At 46.2% G+C, this 19,584-nt stretch overlaps 1 protein-coding gene across 2 annotated transcripts in view; it reads right to left on the bottom strand.

Moving 5' to 3' along the window:
- BKGD (beta-keto-L-gulonate decarboxylase) overlaps window positions 1–19,584 on the bottom strand; it is a 48,979-nt gene that overhangs the window by 17,022 nt on the left and 12,373 nt on the right. For both annotated transcript variants that reach the window (XM_088445912.1, XM_088445911.1), the window contains exons 4-6: window positions 9,686–9,759; window positions 7,268–7,369; window positions 3,114–3,290 (exon numbers count right to left, since the gene is read on the bottom strand). In XM_088445912.1, the coding sequence (XP_088302038.1) occupies window positions 3,114–3,290; window positions 7,268–7,369; window positions 9,686–9,759 (353 nt within the window). The remainder of the gene's footprint in view (window positions 1–3,113; window positions 3,291–7,267; window positions 7,370–9,685; window positions 9,760–19,584) is intronic.

Here is a 19,584-nt window from a genome sequence, read left to right as displayed (position 1 = left end):
TGCCGCTAGCGAGTGGCTCTGAATGAGGGCCTTAATATATAATACTGAATGAACAAGCAGAATCGAATTGGGGCCGATGATGCTGGATTGAGAACTGGATCCATTTGAGAGCGATGTTGGGAACTTAGGGCTCGATTCAGACCCGCTCGCTAGATGCGTTTGCTCGCTAGATGCATATGCAAATTCGGCTAACAGCAAGGCAGGCGATCGCATGGCAAGGCATTAGCACGCCCACTATGTCTTGGTAGCGAATGCTCGGTGTATGTAGACGACCACCAGCCTGTCTTAAGAGGCCCACTTATAAACGTCATCTCCAGGAAGTGTATGCAACCATCAGAAGCGAACGCAGCGCTTGTGGTTGACCATACCCTGCCGTAAGCACTTCAGTGTAAAATCCAGCCAGGTGACGTGTACTATGACACTGCGTCTTAATTATGCACGCCTCTGAAACAGTGTTAAGATGTTCGGGCACGCCTGCGTTCGCACCTCCACTCCCGTTTTCATCGACCAACCAATGTCATCACCCACAAACGGCTTCTCCTGTCACTCACTTACCTGGGCAGTCTATGCGCAGCGAGCGAACGCTTTTCTGGTATGTGCACGCGCACTGCGATGCGTATGCATGCGCACACTGCAGACCGGCAGTCTGCGTGCAAACGCTTCCTAGCGAGCAGGCCTTAATCGGGCCCTTAATGCAATTGAATCAGATGTTGAAGAATCGATTAACTTGATCGGTTGGGACCGATGTTGATGAATTGATTAACTTGATCGGTTGGGACTTAAGCTGATGAAGTGATGAACTTGATCGGTTAGGACCGATGTTGATGAACTGGATCAGTTGGGAACATTGTTGATTAACTGAGGAACTTAGGGCCTGATTCAGACCCACTCGCGAGCGGCTGTCCGCTCGCAAGTGGGTCGATGGTGTGCACTGCGCATGCGCACGATGGAGGGAGCTCCGTCGTGCGCATGAGCGAGACGCGACGAGCGAAGGACTTTCCTTCGCTCGTAGTGTCTGATCAAAGGGGGCGTGCTGTCGATGTTGATTGACAGCACGCCCCCTTTGGTAGGCATGCCGGGGGCGTGCCTGCCAGACGTAGGCATTCCCAAGGGAACGCCTACCGTCAGAAGCCGGCCCCACTGACATCACTAGTGATGTCAGTGGGAGTGATTTTGGCTCTGATAGAGCCAAAATCACTCCTGGCCTTGCGGTTGAGAAACTCAACCGCAGGCTTCTGCTCGCACTGGCGATGGTCGCGATGGTCAAGACCATCGCGACCATCATCCTGCACGCTCGTATAGGCTGTGGGTGGTGACCCACAGCTATACGAGCGTCGAGGAGGACGCTCCATAATTATGGAGGTGGGCCCTGATTCAGAGCGAGCGCTCTGGTCAGAGCGTCCGGCTCTGAATCAGGGCCTTAATTGATAAGTGTCCAATGTTGGAAGCACCGGATGAGATCGATGGTTGGAGGTATTGGCTGGAACCGATGGTTGCTTTAAGAACAAGTCTCAGTAGTAAAACCAGACTGGTGTGCAAGATGGTATAGGAGACCTGTTTACCCAGATCTAGGAACTGGATATAACGGACTGGGGGCCTGATTCATTACCGATCGCAACTGCAAGTACACATGCAGATTCTAGCGTTCTGCGCATGCCTATGCATTGCAATGCGCATGCACGAAGTACTCACTGCGATCACACTGCGATTGCAGACAATACGCAGACCCATCGCACAGTGATGGACATGAAGTGAGTGTTTGGGGGTGATGGGAGGAAGGGGTCGGTAAAAAGCAGGCATGTCAATGCGTTTGAACGCCATAACAAGGGCGTGCATAAATTAGCCACTGCGATAAAATACGCAACTTGAGCTCCCACTGCGTGCAATGAGGTTAGCAATTTTTGAGTAAGGGCAGACCTTGTGCAACTGTGCATGAGGCTACGATGGTACTCAACATTACCGATGGTTTCGCTATTTTGTTAAGTATTATAGATGAGAGTCAGGGGATGTGGGGCGTCCTTATGTTAGGCTGCGACGGCATTGCGAATGCAAACATTAGCATATATTCGCAGTGGACTTGCGTGCATAATCACAGCTGCGATTGCAATAGCGATCCGTAATGAATCAGGTTTTGGGACCATTCAGATACAGTGGACCTTATTCAGAGGCGGCCGCACGGTCTACGACCGCACGGCCGCCTCGATGTTTGGCCAGTGCGCATGCGCACGAGGGAGCCGGCTCCCTCGTGCGCATGCGTGAGACCCGCTACGACCGACAGCGCTGGTCGTAGCGGGTCTCTTTCCAAAGGGGGCGAGCTGTCGATGTTGATTGATAGCTCGCCCCGTTTGGAAGGCGGGCCGGGGGGTGGCAGCCCAAACGGAGGCGTTCCCTCCGTTTGGGCTGCCACCCCCCGGAAGCTCCTCGTAAGCCCCGGAGCCAGAAGCTCTCCGGGGCTTACGACAAGTGAGACCCTACCCTCTGACCATCGCGACCATCACCCGAGAGGTCGTTAGAGCTGTGGGTGTAAACCCACAGCCTAACGACCGAAACAGAGGCGGGCGGTCAGGATGCAAGCGGCCGCCCAGTTTCTGAGCGACCGCTTGCATCCTCCGACCGCCTCTGAATGAGGTCCAGAGTGCCTGGGAGCTCAGTACTGAGCTGTAACTTCAGCAAGAAGTGACGTTTTCCTGGCAACAGAGGCCAGTTTGGAAATGGAATTTATAGGGGAGGATCCCAAGGGATTGGGTGCTGTGATCAGCTGGTATGGGAGTAGCACTTTGAGTGGTGGAGAGTCAGGTGACAGTGTCCAACATGGCTGCTCCCATAGTGTGGTTTAGGAGGGAACTCTGGCTTGCAGCTTGTGTGCCAATATGCTGGGAAGACACGCTGTGAGCAAGGAGCTGCGGAGAGCCATCTCCATGCTCTGTTACAGGACACTGAGCAGACGGGACAGTAGTAGCACAGAGAGGTCTCAGTACCAGCGGGAGGAATGTGCAGCTTGAGCAGACCTCTGTGCTAGTCTGAACAGGCACCGGAGAGGCAAGAAAGTGGTATTTTATAGTCCGGAGCCTGACAGTTTTAAAGCAACTGGTGTATATTTATGGTATTCTTACCTTGCCTGGTTTCCCCTCACTGGCATAGAGGTTGGACAGAAGTCCAAAGTCATGGTCATGGTACTTATTGCTGTATTTCTCCAAGAGGCAACTGTTGTCTGCAGGGTTGACAGAAGCCATGTAATTCCCATTTATAGCCGGTGCGGTTGAGGTCTCTGCTTGTACTGAAAATATAAGCTGAAAAGTAGGAATTATAGTACAGTTAAATTTACTGTGGAATAGGAATGTCCCACATATTATATAGCCCAATAATATAAAGCCACCATTTTCCCGCATACAACAAATCCAATGTATGGTGTAATTACATTGTTCAGTACATAACACAGCATCCAATTTGTAGTACATAGCAGCAGCGATTAAGGGGTCTATTTACTAAGCAGTATTAGGAGACAGAATGAAAAGTGATAAGAAAGTGATAAGGTGCCAGCCAATCAGCTGCCAACTGCCATTTCTCAAACACAGCCTGTGAGATGACAGTTGGGAGCTGATTGGCTGGCACCTTATCAGTTTTCACTCTGTCTCCTAACATTGCTTAGTAAATAGACCCCTAAGGCACACATGGGCCTGGAGCTGAAAATGTTCAAAGGCCCATACTGAGAAGGGGAAGAGCTGTGATCGGTGCTGTATGAGTGTGTTCAGAGTCACCTTTGTGTGTACACCCCCTACACTATGAACCCTAAACTACAAAGAATTAGAAAAATTGCATAATTTTTTATTTGGTGGGGGGGGACAGGGATTAGAAAAACCTATTTAAATACTTAAAACTTATGGCCAGGTAGGCAGCTGTAAATCATGCTGTCATGTTGATGGGCCTATTTTTATTCGGAGGTCTGGAGCTGTAGCTCCATCTGCCCCATTGTTAATCTGGGCGATAACTAGGGGTGTGTGAGTGGTGACATCATCCAGGATGCAAAGCAAATGGGGCGGCACTGTTGCTGTCCCATGCCACCTGTATTTTTAGTGTGTATATATATATATATATATATATATATTTATTATAAGTTGTGCCCTTATATTAAGGCTGAATCGAAAAAAAAATGGAATTCTGGACGGGGGGGGTGGGGCATGGTGTTTAAGGGGCTACACCTCAAACGCTATTGGAGGTACCGAGCTGAAATTTGGCATGGACGGGTAGAACTGTCTCTCAGTGCTGAATTTGGGAGTAATCTAAAGTTCCAACTGTCAGTTTTTTTCTGCCACTCTCAATTAGGAACACTTTTCTGTTGTTCTCTATGGGGGATTTTTGGGAAGGCATAACTCAGGGTAGGGGGCAAATTTAGACTTGGGATTTGTTTTATTAGGTAGCTTTTGTTCCAGAGTACGTGCTTTTGGGGTTTAGGTAAATGAAAAGTTACAGTTTTTAAATTATTACCTCACAATCGCGCCTATATAGATATGAAGCTTTAACTTGTTGCACAGCCTCAGTAGGTGCCTTCAGCAGGTGTACTCACTGTGGCTTCACAATGAACAACCATCACCGGGCTTTGCAGTCCCAGTCCTGGTGGTGCTAAATACAGGGGACAAACGATGTAGGGGTCCTTAAGCTCAACCAGCATTGGGTTATTCAAAACCAGTTCTGGTTGCCAAAATACGGGGGACAAGCCGGTACCCACCGGCCAGGGGTGCCGGGGATAGCCTCGGATAACAGACCAGGGCTGGGGCGCCCTGGAGAGGGGGACCCCTTTATGGAGGGGTCCCCAACTCCCCAGCCTGGGCTGACTAGCGGTCAGGGGTTATGCTCCGGCTGGGGGACCCAGTGAATGGGCTTCCCTGGCTGTGACGTTACCCACCGACTAGAAAAAGTACGGTGCTGGTTCTGGAAAGTACGGTGCTGGTTCTGGTTAATACAGGGAGACCCTACACATTTTTCCCCTGTACTCCAGAACGAGGACCGGCTCAGAGCCCAGTGCTGGTTGCGCGTAATTCTGGGGACCCTACGTCGTTTGTCCCCTGTATTTGGCACAACCAGTACTGGGTCTCCAGAGCCCGGGGCTGGTTGTTCCCTTTTGGGGGGGGGGCACGCGTCTCACTGATCTGTCCATGCATCTGTGTCTTATTGATTTTTTTTTTTCAGATGTAAGCCACACGGATCACACGTGGATCTCTGAATCGTTTATTTTACACAGATGCCTGTATCACGGATCTCACTGATCCATGTGTGTAGTCAGCTATCTTTAGATCTTGCACAATAGTTCCTAAGTCAAAATGTGCTATTTAAGTACCATAATTGTGTGCTCGTTGGAATACACACATGCAGTCTATGCAACTGAGGTCTGAGCAGAAGATAGAGCTGCACAGATGGGATAAGAGTGGTGTGGATGGGGGGAGGAGACAGAGCGGCGTGGATGGGTGAGACAGAAAGTCGTGTAGAGGAGGGAAGATTAAGCAGTACAGAGTGGGTGGAGCCAAAGTGACACAGATGGGTTAAAAACAGTGGTGAGGATGGGGGACCCCTTTATTGGGGGGGGATCCCCAATTCCCCAGCCTTAATGGGACATGTGAAACTGTAAGGCTATTTTGTCTATGGAATATATATATATATATTCACATACAGGTGGCTTTCATTGCTCTTGAAGAACAGACACATGTTTCGAGTGCACTTTCACATTGTTCTAAATCACACCTTGTATCCAGTCCGTTTTTGGGTTCCACTTATTCCCATTTTTGTGTGATCATGCAGTTAACCAATTTTTCCCATTTGGGTTTATTGTTGTGAGTGACCTATGAACGATGTCCAGCACATTAATTACCACATTGCATTAGAATTCTTGATTTCTTACCCCTGTAGAAGTCCATATATGGACGAAACGTGTATGGTTTCTGGTGCCATGTCCATACACTAAGCGGGAGGATCCTGCCAAACGAGCATACACCCGTAAGGGTGGTGGCAGGAATATACGATCACCTCAACTGTGTGACTGTGGATACTTTGTCACCTTCTATATGCTGTAAGCAATTTTTATAAATGATGCAATGTTCTTATCAAAAATGAAAAAAAATTGCCAACTATTTACTGATCGGCCTTTTTCTTGTCGGGTGATCTTTGCTGAAAAGGTATTTTTAGGAACATCCTAAATATATCAACCTCCACAATTCTACACCTTGGGGTATCCTAGTGGATAGGACTTGTAAACACAGTTAAGATGAACCACTGGGCTCGATTCAATTCAATTCAACGTGAATTGAATAGCGCCGGGAAGGAGCTCTCGGAGCTATTCAATTCAGAACGCTGTTAAGCCCGACTGAAGAATCTCTTCTCGCCCCCTGCTGGGGTGTGATCAGAAATCCGACAAAACTCCTGGCATGATGCTGATGCCCTTAGCGCAGCAGGAACAGCATCGCGGCAGGCACTTAAGTCGGAGAATGCCGGTTCTCACGACTAAACACCATGTTTAAGGCGCGAGAACAGGCATTCTCTGACATAACAGCGCACTGATTTCAATAGCTTCGGGAGCTCCTTCCCAGCGTTATTCAATTCGCGTTGAATTGAATTGAGCCCATGGATCTTATCATATGATTTTATCACTCTTGTATATAAATATTTCTTCTGTATAGCACCCTCTGGTTTTTGTATTATTGTCTGATCCTTACTAACAAAGGATTTACTGAGAAGTGCAGCTTTTTTACAACTGCCTGTTTTAGTGCAAGACAAATGCATTGCTCTGCTCTGCATTGCAGGGGAGGAGGGGAAAAGTGAAAGGGTGAGTAATGCTGCCCATCCATTACACGATGCGGGGACGACGACACGATTACGACGCCGTTGTCTCCCGCGGGGTGAACTGCATACACTGAACTTTCAGACGTTCAGTGTATTCAGATAAATCATCCCCGAACATGGCAACCTGACGACAGTCGTCAGGTTGACCGTCATGTTCGGACGATGATTGATGTAAAAAACGACCAGTGGGCGCGCGCATCGCTGGTTGTTTTTAACCTTTTACTGTCCGATTTGCGGGCGATTACCAAGCGATGGAGCGATAACGACCGTCGTTGTCGCTCCATCGCTAGGTATAATCGCCTAGTGGATGGGCAGCTTAAAGGTACATATGCAATATGCAAAAAGAGATCCTGTTGTTATCTCAATTATTATATTCTACACCATATCCCTTTAAATACTGGTTTTCACATCTACTATTGTTACAAAATTCACCAACCTCCGCGTTCATTCCCACACTTTTATGAGAAACCGCTCCAGCTCCTAGTATGTAGGCTCCAGGTAGGTCAATCTTCTTTGATACTGTATTAATGTTATAAATCTTCAAAACAAACATATTAAACAAAGTAAAACATTTTGTCAAAAAAAAAAAAAAATCATATACAATACAGATCAAATAGATGAAACTGTTACCGTAAAATTAATTTTAATAAGTTAAAAGTGAACAACATTAATTCCACCATTATTTCAAATTATTATTACTGCATGTCAGCCAAGACAGCACTGAACTGCTGAACCCATCCAGTAAGCTTTAGCTTCAAATAAAGCCAACTACACACAGTCAGATTTTTTTGATTGGGAGGAGGAACGGGACAATTTTTCAGAAACTTGAAAGCCCCAATACCTGTGCTACACATTACGCAATTTTTCCATAGAAGCTAGCGATTTATCACACCACACTGATTTTACATATATATAGGCCCACAAGGATGATGAAATAGTGACAGGAGAACATAGGAAATATGGGCAGATTATTGAAAATGCACACACAAATGCTCCATATCGGGAATTTCAGGCCGAGATTTTCGGTCTTGACGACCGATCAGATAATGGAAGGAAGGCGTTTGTGGATGTTTTCTAACCGTTTTATCGGTGAAACGATCGTTCATACACACTATACAATAAATCAGGCCAATCACACGATTATTCGCAAATCGGCCCAATAATTGTATAGTGTGTAGGTAGCTTAAGAATTTGGATTTTTAGGGTGTCTACAACTTCATAGATAATAGATATGGATTCAAAAACACAGTTGCTGCAGTACCACATTTGGACAGTAGAAAAATGTAGATGTGATACAACAGGCTTAGGCAACCTGTGGCACTCCCGCTCTGTTGTTGAACTTCACATCCCAGCATGCCCTGCCACAGTTTTGCTATTAGAACATGCAAAAACCATGGCAGAGCATGCTGGGATGTGTAGTTTCATAGCAGCTGGAGTGCCACAGTTATCTACCACTGTGATAGACCGTACAGAGGGCCTGATTCAGAGCCGGACGCTATGTGCGCTCGCTCGTTCAGAAAAAGGGGGTGGCTATTTAAATTAACCATTCGCTCTTTGCGGTCTGTTGACGCCTCCATGTCTGAACGAGCGAACAAAACATGCGGACGTTTTTTTGTACAAAACGCCCCCTGGCCGCTCGCATCATACGTCATGTCCGCTATTTATTTGATTAATCGAGTACATCGAACGGCGTATGAACTGCTCGCTATTCTTGTGGTTGGTTTTTCCTACCGCAATCTTGCGAGCAGTTCTGACTATAAAATAACCAAGTGACGTGGGCAATGACGCTGCTGTATTAATTATGCACACCCTTAAAACGCCCGTTTTGACCTTTAAGCACGCCTGCGTTCTGATTTCCACTCACCGTTTTCAAGCACCTTCCCCTGTTACCACCCACATACGCCTCATTCTGTCACTCAAAAAAGCAGGCATTCGCTATATTTCGAGCACACGATTTCTGACCGCAATGACTGGTTCGCGCATGCGTATTAGAATCCGTACGCATGCGCAGGTGTGCGAACATCGCTCGGAGCGAACGAGCAGCTGCTAACGAGCGGCTCTGAATCAGGCCCAGAGGCCCTGATTCAGAGCCGGACGCTCTGACAGAGCGCTCTCTCTGAATCAGGGCCGTCCCTCTGTTTTTTTTGAGCGGCCTCCTGGCCGCTCACATAGCTGTGGGTGACCACCCACAGCTATAGCAAGCGGCCAAAAAGATGGTCACGATGGTCAAGATCATCGCGACCATCGGGTTTGCGACGAGACCCTTGTGGTAGGGTCTCGTCTGCCGCAAGCCCTGGAGAGCTTTCGGCTCTATCAGAGCCGAGAGCACTCCCACTGACATCACTTGTGGTGTCAGTGGGGCCGGCACTAGATGGTAGGCGTTCCCATGGGAACGCCTCCATCTGGCCAGCCACGCCCCCGGCTGTCACTCACCATTGACAGCACGCCCCTTTGTAGCGAGAACCGGAGCGACGGCTTGGCCGTCGCTATCCGTGTCTCGCGCATGCACACGACGGAGCCGGCTCCCTCGTGCGCATGCGCACTGGGCCAACATCGAACCTCTGGCGAGCGCTCAGCACTTGCGAGCGGGTCTGAATCAGGCCCAGAGCTGCCACATTTGCCTGTTCACTTCAATAGTTTTGTGTATGTCATATGTGACAAAAATAAAACAAACAGCATTTAACCCACTTACATTTCTGCACTATGCTTACATAATGTAAGCTATGCAGTACAAGTTCACATAAAAGATTGTGTAGATGCCTAAAGCGTAGCATTTATCCATAGATTCAGTTTGTGTAGTGGGTCAAGAAAAAAACTGATTGAGTAATGAAAAAAATAAATAAAATAAACATACTTTATGAAGACGTGCAGTTGGTATCAAATATGGGACGCCTCCAACATCAGCAATTCTTGATTTTCCACACAGCCCTGAATATATTAAAAGTAGCCCATAAGTATATGTAATACTGCAAAAAAAACTGAATGCAAAGTATGCTTCCATATACACTGCAATACAAAAAAAAACAGTATCTATTATATTATGTGTCTAGCACAAGCACAGTGGAGCAGATAGCACAGACATGCCCCATGAAGACAACACCTGCAGGCCACAGCAGGATCCTAACATTACCTGAAGAAAAGAGGTTATTTAACCTAACAGTATGTATTTGAATTGTGGTAGCAAACCCACCCAAACACGATAATAACCAGGGTCCTGGTCGAAATGAAACCTATGAACCCAGTGCTGCAAAGTAACAATGCAGTAACAAGTAACACCTTGCAGACAGGATCTATATATTGTGTAGTTTGAGGGGTGGTTTTTAAGATATGATAACCCCGATAAATCGCTTAGGTCATTTTCTGAAGGTTCAGGCAGGTATGTTACAGGATAGACTTTTAATGTGTATTAGGAACACGCAGGTATCTCAAGATGCTCATTAATAAGTTTTATGGAAATGCAAAGTTTAAACGATAGTCTGGTATGAATATTTGCAAACACCCCATGCTTCTCTTATAGAATTATAGGCATTAAAGATTTAACATTGGTATTGGCACTGCTTATTGCAAAAAACATGTAATTATAATAAAGTATCAAACATTCCACAAGACATCTGAAGAGTGAGGGTAATAAAACAGAAGAATACCTCTTTGGGTCGTTTTATGCAAGCCTTCATACACCTACTGAACTCCAGACAAACGAGTACAATTCTAAAGGCGGTTTAATTATTTTTAAATGCTGTCATGTCAGGCTGGACCCTGGTGCCTCCTTACCGGGTTCGGCAGTGCTGAATCCCATGGGCAGGTGCTGGTCTAAATTCGCTCTGCACCCTCTGTGAGTGTTGCCCCTCTGGGACTATTCCGACGCACTGTAGGCATGCCCCTGAAACGGCGTTCAAACATACTGGCACACCTGCATTTCGCTGACCACCCCCCCGTCTCCACCCCCAAACAGTACTTCTTGTCAATCACTCTGTGATGGGTCTGCGTAGCCTCTGTGATCACAGGCCTGATCGCAGTGGAGTGTTGGCGAACGTGCAGAACGTAACAATCAGCCAAGTTGCTATTGTTGTGAACCAGGCCCTCTGACGCTACATTCTCCAACCATCAACAGCCTGTACACAGATAACCCAGTAAGATGGCCATTACTTGCATGTTGAGTGCAGCGAAAGCCAAACTATCTTGTGGGTGTCCTTGGTGAAGACCACCGATACTTTAGCCTCTGTTCTAGGTCTGCGCCATCCTCTGTGTACTGAAATCGTCCATAATTCTCAGTGACAATCATGCTACTTTCATTACCTTGATAAAAGAAAACTCCTGTAAGTGTACACTGGATGCCTAAACAAACTCTTAATATAAAGTTGGATAATTTGCCTTTTGCAGCTAAGTATGTATTTACTAAACATTTAAAAGATCCTTTTTCTCCACCTCTTCAGAATGTGCTAATAAAAATTAGCTTTATAGCACCTATGGAGTAAATTGCTTATCAAGTGATTACAGACAGAATAAATGTAATCTCATTTGGGATCCCTGCTTTGCTTCGATTCTCTTGCCTAATTATTATGCTTAATTTTCATTTACTTCACCACTAAAGTAGTAGGAGAGGGAAACCAAGGGAGTGGGGAAAAAAGTAAGCAAAGGAGCTAGAGCAAAGATAATTCCGTATCACATCAAAAGCTGGGATTACCATAACCATTAACATATCGCATAGCCATTCATAATGCACAAGTAGAGGTGTACAATAAAACTAAGGACGAGATGTATGAAAGGCGGTAAATGTCTGGACCTGCTTTACCGATTATCGAGGCGTAGCAGGTGCAGACACCGGCCGCATGTATTAAATAAACTTTAGCCGAAGAGGGAGAGTGCTAACTCAGGTCTCACACTCTCCCTCTTTCGGCATCTTACCGGCGCTTGCAGTGAATCTGATCATGCCCCGATCAGAAATTACCAGCAGCACCCACGGTTTAAAAAAAATAAATACATTTTTGTATGCACAATCCACGAAAGCCAGGGACAGTGCTGTGTGGTGTGGCAATGACAGCAGCAGCTGTCAAAATCGATAGATGCAGTTGTGGGAACGGTCAGTCTAGGGATAGGCATAGCACCCCTGTCATTCTGATCACTTCCCTTCATTACTAACCCTGTCAGTACTCATTAACACACACACACACACCGCCCATACCCTACGCACACACACTCATCCCTCCCATTAATTATTTCTCCTAACCAAAAAGTAGTAACAGATATGCCTTACCAGGCATCATTCAGCAGCAGTAGCTCCTTGTGCTGTCTAGGGGGTTGAAACATGGCAACCATCTCTTTGTTATTCTAGAATGGACGTGAACCATATTGGTAATACCTGAATTGGTAATTTTAGGACTTTCTTTGGATTCTGGCTGCCATCCAGACAAGTTGATAATACTAGTAACACTTTCTAAACAGACACTGTTTAGGTAGGGTGTAAACTGTACAGGTTTTCAAAGTACCAGGTAAGTACTGTGCAATATTTTTAGACATCTCCAGTAAATAAACAGTTTTTGAAATTTCTGATATAAAATAGTAGAAAAGTGATGCCACTTATTAGGGGAATAGTTTACAAAGCAGGTAATCTATGTATTCTTTGGGTTGGGTACAGGATGCTGGCGCTCGGGATCCCGGGGATCAGAATCCTGACACTGGCATCCCGATTAGGTTAGAATGCCGACGCCCCAGGTAAGTAAGCCTAACCTAACCCCTAACCCTCCCTCCCCGGTGCCACAAAATACTGTCCACTCTTATGCATTATTGGCAATAAAGCTGACACTGGGACATGTAACGTCCAGATGTCAGAGCGGCTGCTCCTCACATCCCAGCTCTGCCTCTTCAGTTCATTGTGGAAGGCAGCATCACGTAGTATCATCAAGATGCCCACATCATCGTAATCTGACAGCTGCAGCTTGCAGGTAGGGAGTCAGGCATCGTGTGGAAGCCTGAAACTACCACCAGCGCATGGAGCTCCTGCTTCCTTGCTTCGCTCCTGCATAAATGTAGCCCAATAGAGACCTGTATGTGGTGGGAGCTGTGTGTCATGCAGGAGACAGGACAGGAAAGTGGCTCAGCAGAGACCTCAAAGTCCAGGTTATTACTCTGCCAGTGTATTGACCTTGCTTCTGTGAACCAGCATTCAGAAGCAAGGTCAATATACTGGCAGAGTAACAACCTGTTCACAGAGGTTGTACAGATGAACTTTGAGATTACCAGTTTCAGCACCCTGTCTGGTACACAGCCCATCTCCTGGCAATTGGAGTATCTCGGAAAGGCATCAAACGATATTGTTCTGTCTGAAGTCTTCATTAGCCAGAAAGATATTTTAGGAATTGTACCTCTATCCAAGGATAGACCAAACCAATTAGGAGCCCACCGCAAGCATCCGCTCAGAGGACGGAACACAGCGCTAAATTGTCCATCGACTGCAGAGTGCCGGCTAGTGGGTATAACAACCACCAGTGCCAGAGAGAGGTCCAGGCAAGTGACTCCAAGTTTAAAACTTCCGACAAGAAGCAGGGTAAGATAGGGAAGGTAACCCGCAGCATTGCACCTTAGCAGCGGGCACCCATACTACCCGCAAAAGAGCTTAAACATTCTATAATTGCACCATTTCACTGCTGATTTGTTTTACCAAGTTTATTTATTTCATCTATACAGTCTTTTGGTTTATTCACTATTATTATTTTTATTTATTATTATATTTTTTATTAATATATTTTCTTTATTATTAATTTTCATCATTGTGTCCATATGGTCTCAGTTTGAATTCTCACATGTCTATATATATATATATATATATATATACAACCATTTTTCAATATACATATTTCAGTCACTATATACACTATTAAATATTTAATGCACATACTATTGTAATTTTGACACTATATTATAATCTTTACACGAAGCTCTTCCTGCATATGATACATTTCTCTACTTCCTATTAATATAATAAGAACACGGAAGCAACTCAAAAACATTAGGTGCACTTATTGTATTATTTTGTTTTATTTGTATTTACTGGGGAGGGAGGGTTAGGGTTAGCGTTAGAGTACTTACCTAATGGTGTCAGGATTCTGACTATAGGGATGCCGCTGTCGGTATTCTGGCCTCATAACCAACCCCACCAGCTGGCAGTTTTTACATATGTGTATCTGTCTTTTCACTGTGTTTTGTAATGAAATGTTTTATTATTAGTATTGTTTTATATTTTGCTTCTGTATTTATTTATTAATATGCAATAAACTGCCCCAGTGTGAAAGATTTGTCCTCCGGCCTTACCTTGAGTGCAGGCCCACGTGACCGCTGCTGCTGATGTGCCTATTCCTGCCACTGAGCTTATGGTAACAGCTAGATCCCCTTCCGTAGATTGATCATGACATCATCAGCAGTGTCCAACGTCATTCCCTACAATCCAGGTGGGCATACAGGGGGAATATAACCATGTGGCAAGCGTAGCGAGCCACCGTGCCCGAAGCGAGGGGTTAACTTTCTTTTTTTGGTGCACTATGTGGGCAGGAAACTACACTTCCGCCCTCAGTGCACGTCACTTCCACATACAATAACTGAAGTGGAACTAGTTTTTACCCTGAGTTTATAGCTCCCTGCAGTGAATTACTAGGCAGATAATTATTAAGGGGAAGCTGTGAGCCAATGCTGGGCACCTGCTCCTTTTTCTTCTGCTTCAGTCTACAGAAGGATTTGGACACTTTGGACAATGGCCCTAATTCAGAGCCGGACGCTCAGAATCAGGGCGTTTTTTTTTTTTGGAGCGACCTCCTGGCTGCTCGCATAGCTGTGGGTGACCATCCACAGCTATTGCGAGCGGCCAGGATGATGGTCGCGATGGTCAAGACCATTGCGACCATCGGACTTGCGACGAGACCCTTGTGGTAGGGTCTCGTGGCCGCCAGCCCCAGAGAGTTTCTGGCTCTAATAGAGCCGGAAGTTCTCTCACTGACATCACTGATGTCAGTGGGGCCGCCCACAAACGGCAGGCATTCGCATGGGAACGCCTCTGTTTGTGAAGTCACCCCCACGCCATGCCTCCAAAACGGTGCGAGCTGTCGATCAAAATCGACAGCCGCCCCATTTTGGTGTGAGACCCGGAGCGACGGAGCGCCCGTCGCTAGCCGGGTCTCGCACATGCGCACATTGGAGCCGGCTCCGGCGTGCGCAGTGGCCTAACATCGACCCGCTAGCGAGCGCATAGAGCTTGCGAGCGGGTCTGAATCAGGCCCAATGTCCAGACGTGATCTTGGAGCTTTAACTCCATGTGCCTCTCTTGCTTTGGATTTCTCCTTACCCTGTTGTGAGTTATGGAAATCTCTCCTGCTTGCTCTCACCTCTGAAAGCTGAGCTCTACTTGCCATTTCAGATCTGTAGTCTGAGGATCTCGTGATAGGAATCACACCTCATCTCACCAGTCTACACAATCCCCTGCGCTCAGCATATGCTCATGGTGAGAGCCTTCTTTATTTTTCTACTTTCTACTTGCTGGACACATTTTCCCCTCACTCCTATGGAATGACTGTCAGCACTCAAAGCTATCATCACATTACCTACTCTGTTTCTACCTCTTATGAGGCACGTCTACAGGTCGCTATATTGCTAGGCTTTACCACATCGCATGTCTGATTGACAATAAATAAACCTACTTATATGACTGACTCCACTATCCACCTTTTTTTCAGTATACAGCTTTACCTCCAAGACAAACCTCGTCTAAATCTCTTCCAAAGCAGTATTCCTCCAGAGCAGCCATGCTGCCCAAGTAAAAATAAGCTGTCTACTTTTGTTCTTCTGATCCAATTCCCCATCTGCTCAGTGGCTTTACCCTGGAACATTTGCCTCCAAGCTGCGGAACTTGACCCCCATCGCTGCAGCCGACCATGATCTTTAATCCACACTTGCCCCAGAGATAGATCCAGAGACAGATACCCCACTACATGCTGCACTTGATATTAATGTATTGAGAATTATAAATATATATTATATATACAGGAACTCAGTTTGTCCTGGGCCCCTCCTTTTTCTACTTAGTATGACCCCTCCCTTTCATGCACCTGATTAGTACTGCTAGATTGATTGAGCAGCTGCCATTTTTGTTTGTTTGTTATGAGTTGCATGAAGGAGCCAGCATTAGTAGGGCATGCTGGTTCTAGTAGTGCTAGTTGGAGTTCCCAGGGGTGACTCCCAGGTAAGCTGGCTCTCAATTTGGATGCATTTATGTATGTGCCTTTATCATGAGGCCTTACATTTGATAAAATTATATATGTGCCTTTATCATGAGGCCTTATAATTGGTATATTTTACATTTGGGGTGAGCGTTTGGGTGTAGGGCCCCCGGGACTGGTCTGGCTGGGCCTCCTCAGGGCATCACCACTTAATACACATAGTTGCTTTTCACGTCACCTTTTATGTTTGTTTATTATTCATGTATTTTTTCACATATATTTTAACCTCTCATTCCACACTTAATGATTACTCACACACAGCTATACTTTACACTGCACTGTCACTCTTTTTCCATTTTCGTGTGATGCCCTGGGGGGGTCCTGGGCTGGACGTTTTTTGGGGTGCACTGCGCCCCGGACGTGAACCCCTTAGTGTTAGGGACTGCTGGTAACAGAGAAGCCGTGACGTGGCCCAGCAGCCTCCCATGTATTTGCAAATGCATGCAACTAATATCTCTGAATTTCTATGACCATATAGTCTTCATATATTGTTGCAGGTATTATTCAGTGTGCTGAGGTACAAAAGGGGGTTAAATCCCCCTCCTTTTTCTACTTAGTATGACCCCTCCCTTTTATGCACCTGATTAGTACTGCTAGATTGATTGAGCAGCTGCCATTTCTGTTTGTTTGTTATGAGTTGCATGAAGGAGCCAGCATTAGTAGGGCATGCTGGTTCTAGTAGTGCTAGTTCGAGTTCCCAGGGGTGACTCCCAGGTAAGCTGGCTCTCAATTTGGATGCATTTATGTATGTGCCTTTATCATGAGGCCTTACATTTGATAAAATTATATATGTGCCTTTATCATGAGGCCTTATAATTGGTATATTTTACATTTGGGGTGAGCGTTTGGGCGTAGGGCCCCCAGGACTGGTCTGGCTGGGCCTCCTCAGGGCATCACCACTTAATACACATAGTTGCTTTTCACATCACCTTTTATGTTTGTTTATTATTCATGTATTTTTTCACATATATTTTAACCTCTCATTCCACACTTAATGCTTACTCACACACAGCTATACTTTACACTGCACTGTCACTCTTTTTCCATTTTCGTGTGATGCCCTGGGGGGGTCCTGGGCTGGACGTTTTTTGGGGTGCACTGCGCCCCGGACGTGAACCCCTTAGTGTTAGGGACTGCTGGTAACAGAGAAGCCGTGACGTGGCCCAGCAGCCTCCCATGTATTTGCAAATGCATGCAACTAATATCTCTGAATTTCTATGACCATATAGTCTTCATATATTGTTGCAGGTATTATTCAGTGTGCTGAGGTATAATAGGGGGTTAAATCCCCCTCCTTTTTCTACCAAAATGTATTTTGCATAAGATAAGCTTTGTTTCAAAGGCCCTTTTGAGTGCCTTCTTTTCTAAATTATATATATATATATATATATATATATATATTAGGGGTGAGCGGGTTCGGATTTCTGAAATCCGAACCCCCCCGAGCCCCCCCGATCCAAGTCCGATCCGAATCAGGCTCGACTTTTCCCGCCTGACTCGGATCTGAAATCGAGGCAAAACGTCATCATCCCGCCTTCCGAGTCTCGCGGGTTTTGGATCCTATATAAGGTACCCGCGTCGGCACCATTTTCTCACTCGGCTGTGGACAGTGAAGAGGGAGGGTGGGAGTTAGGGCTGTGTAGTGTAGTGTAGTGTAGTGCTGCTGTTGTCCACTACTTCAAAGTCCATAGGGGCTGGCTGTGTTGTGCTGTGCTGCTGTTGTTAATAGGGGCTGTGTCCACTACTTCAAAGTCCATAGGGGCTGGCTGGACTGTGTTGTGCAGTCAGTTCTCCATAGGGGCTGTGTCCACTCCAAAGTCCTGTGCAGTGTCCCAGTCCTAAAGGGGTGCTGTAGTGTTGTCCAGGGGGTGCTCTGTCCATCAGGGGTGCTCCCCCCAAGTGCTAAAAAAATAATATATTTTCTGTGTTTGTGAATTGTGTGCGCAGTAGCCGCACGTGCATCAACAAAGTAGTGCCAAGCGTGCGCCTGTGTCATAAGTAAAGGGCCGGCTGGCTTGACCGTTAAAGGGTGCTGTAACCCCCAAAGTACACTCCAGTCCAAACCAAAAAAAAAAATATTTTCTGTGTTTGTGAATTGTGTGCGCAGTAGCCGCATGTGCATCAACAAAGTAGTGCCAAGCGTGCGCCTGTGTCATAAGTAAAGGGCCGGCTGGCTTGACCGTTAAAGGGTGCTGTAACCCCCAAAGTACACTCCAGTCCAAACCAAAAAAAAAATTATTTTCTGTGTTTGTGAATTGTGTGCGCAGTAGCCGCACGTGCATCAACAAAGTAGTGCCAAGCGTGCGCCTGTGTCATAAGTAAAGGGCCGGCTGGCTTGACCGTTAAGGGTGCTGTAACCCCCGAAAGTACACTCCAGTCCAAACCCAAAAAAAAATTATTTTCTGTGTTTGTGAATTGTGTGCGCAGTAGCCGCACGTGCATCAACAAAGTAGTGCCAAGTGTGCGCCTGTGTCATAAGTAAAGGGCCGGCTGGCTTGACCGTTAAAGGGTGCTGTAACCCCCGAAAGTACAGTCCAGTCCAAACCAAAAAAAAAATTATTTTCTGTGTTTGTGAATTGTGTGCGCAGTAGCCGCACGTGCATCAACAAAGTAGTGCCAAGCGTGCGCCTGTGTCATAAGTAAAGGGCCGGCTGGCTTGACCGTTAAAGGGTGCTGTAACCCCCAAAGTACACTCCAGTCCAAACCAAAAAAAAAATTATTTTCTGTGTTTGTGAATTGTGTGCGCAGTAGCCGCATGTGCATCAACAAAGTAGTGCCAAGCGTGCGCCTGTGTCATAAGTAAAGGGCCGGCAGGCTAGACCGTTAAAGGGTGCTGTAACCCCCGAAAGTACACTCCAGTCCAAACCAAAAAAAAATTTTCTGTGTTTGTGAATTGTGTGCGCAGTAGCCGCACGTGCATCAACAAAGTAGTGCCAAGCGTGCGCCTGTGTCATAAGTAAAGGGCCGGCTGGCTTGACCGTTAAAGGGTTCTGTAACCCCCAAAGTACACTCCAAACCAAAAAAATATATATTTTCTGTGTTTGTGACTTGTGTGCACTGTGGCTGCACGTGCATCAACAAAGGAGCAGCGCCAAGCGTGCGCCTGTGTCCCATAAGTAAAGAGCCGGCTGGCTCATTTCTTAAAGGGTGGTGTAACCCACAAAGTGCACTACTCTCCAGCAAAAATAAAAAAATATTTTCTGTGTTTGTGTGCGCTTTAGCCGCACGTATATATATCAATATAACATAAATGGAGGACCAAACTTTCTCCGATAAAAATAAAATAGGGAAAGATCAAGAACCACTTCCTCCTAGTACTGTTGCTGCTGCTGGGAGTTGTTCATCATCCCAGAGAGGAAGTAGGAACATCACTACTTTTACTAAACAATTGACCCTCCAACAGTCCCTAGCGATGAGGATGAAGTACGACAGCAGTCATCCTGAAGCAAAACGTATAACTGAGGCCTTGACTGCTATGTTGGTGTTAGAC

This window comes from Taudactylus pleione, unplaced genomic scaffold (assembly GCF_031769625.1).
Source record: "Taudactylus pleione unplaced genomic scaffold, aTauple2 ptg000391l, whole genome shotgun sequence".
NCBI lineage: Eukaryota > Metazoa > Chordata > Amphibia > Anura > Myobatrachidae > Taudactylus > Taudactylus pleione.
This window is presented reverse-complemented; position numbering and strand designations above follow the sequence as displayed.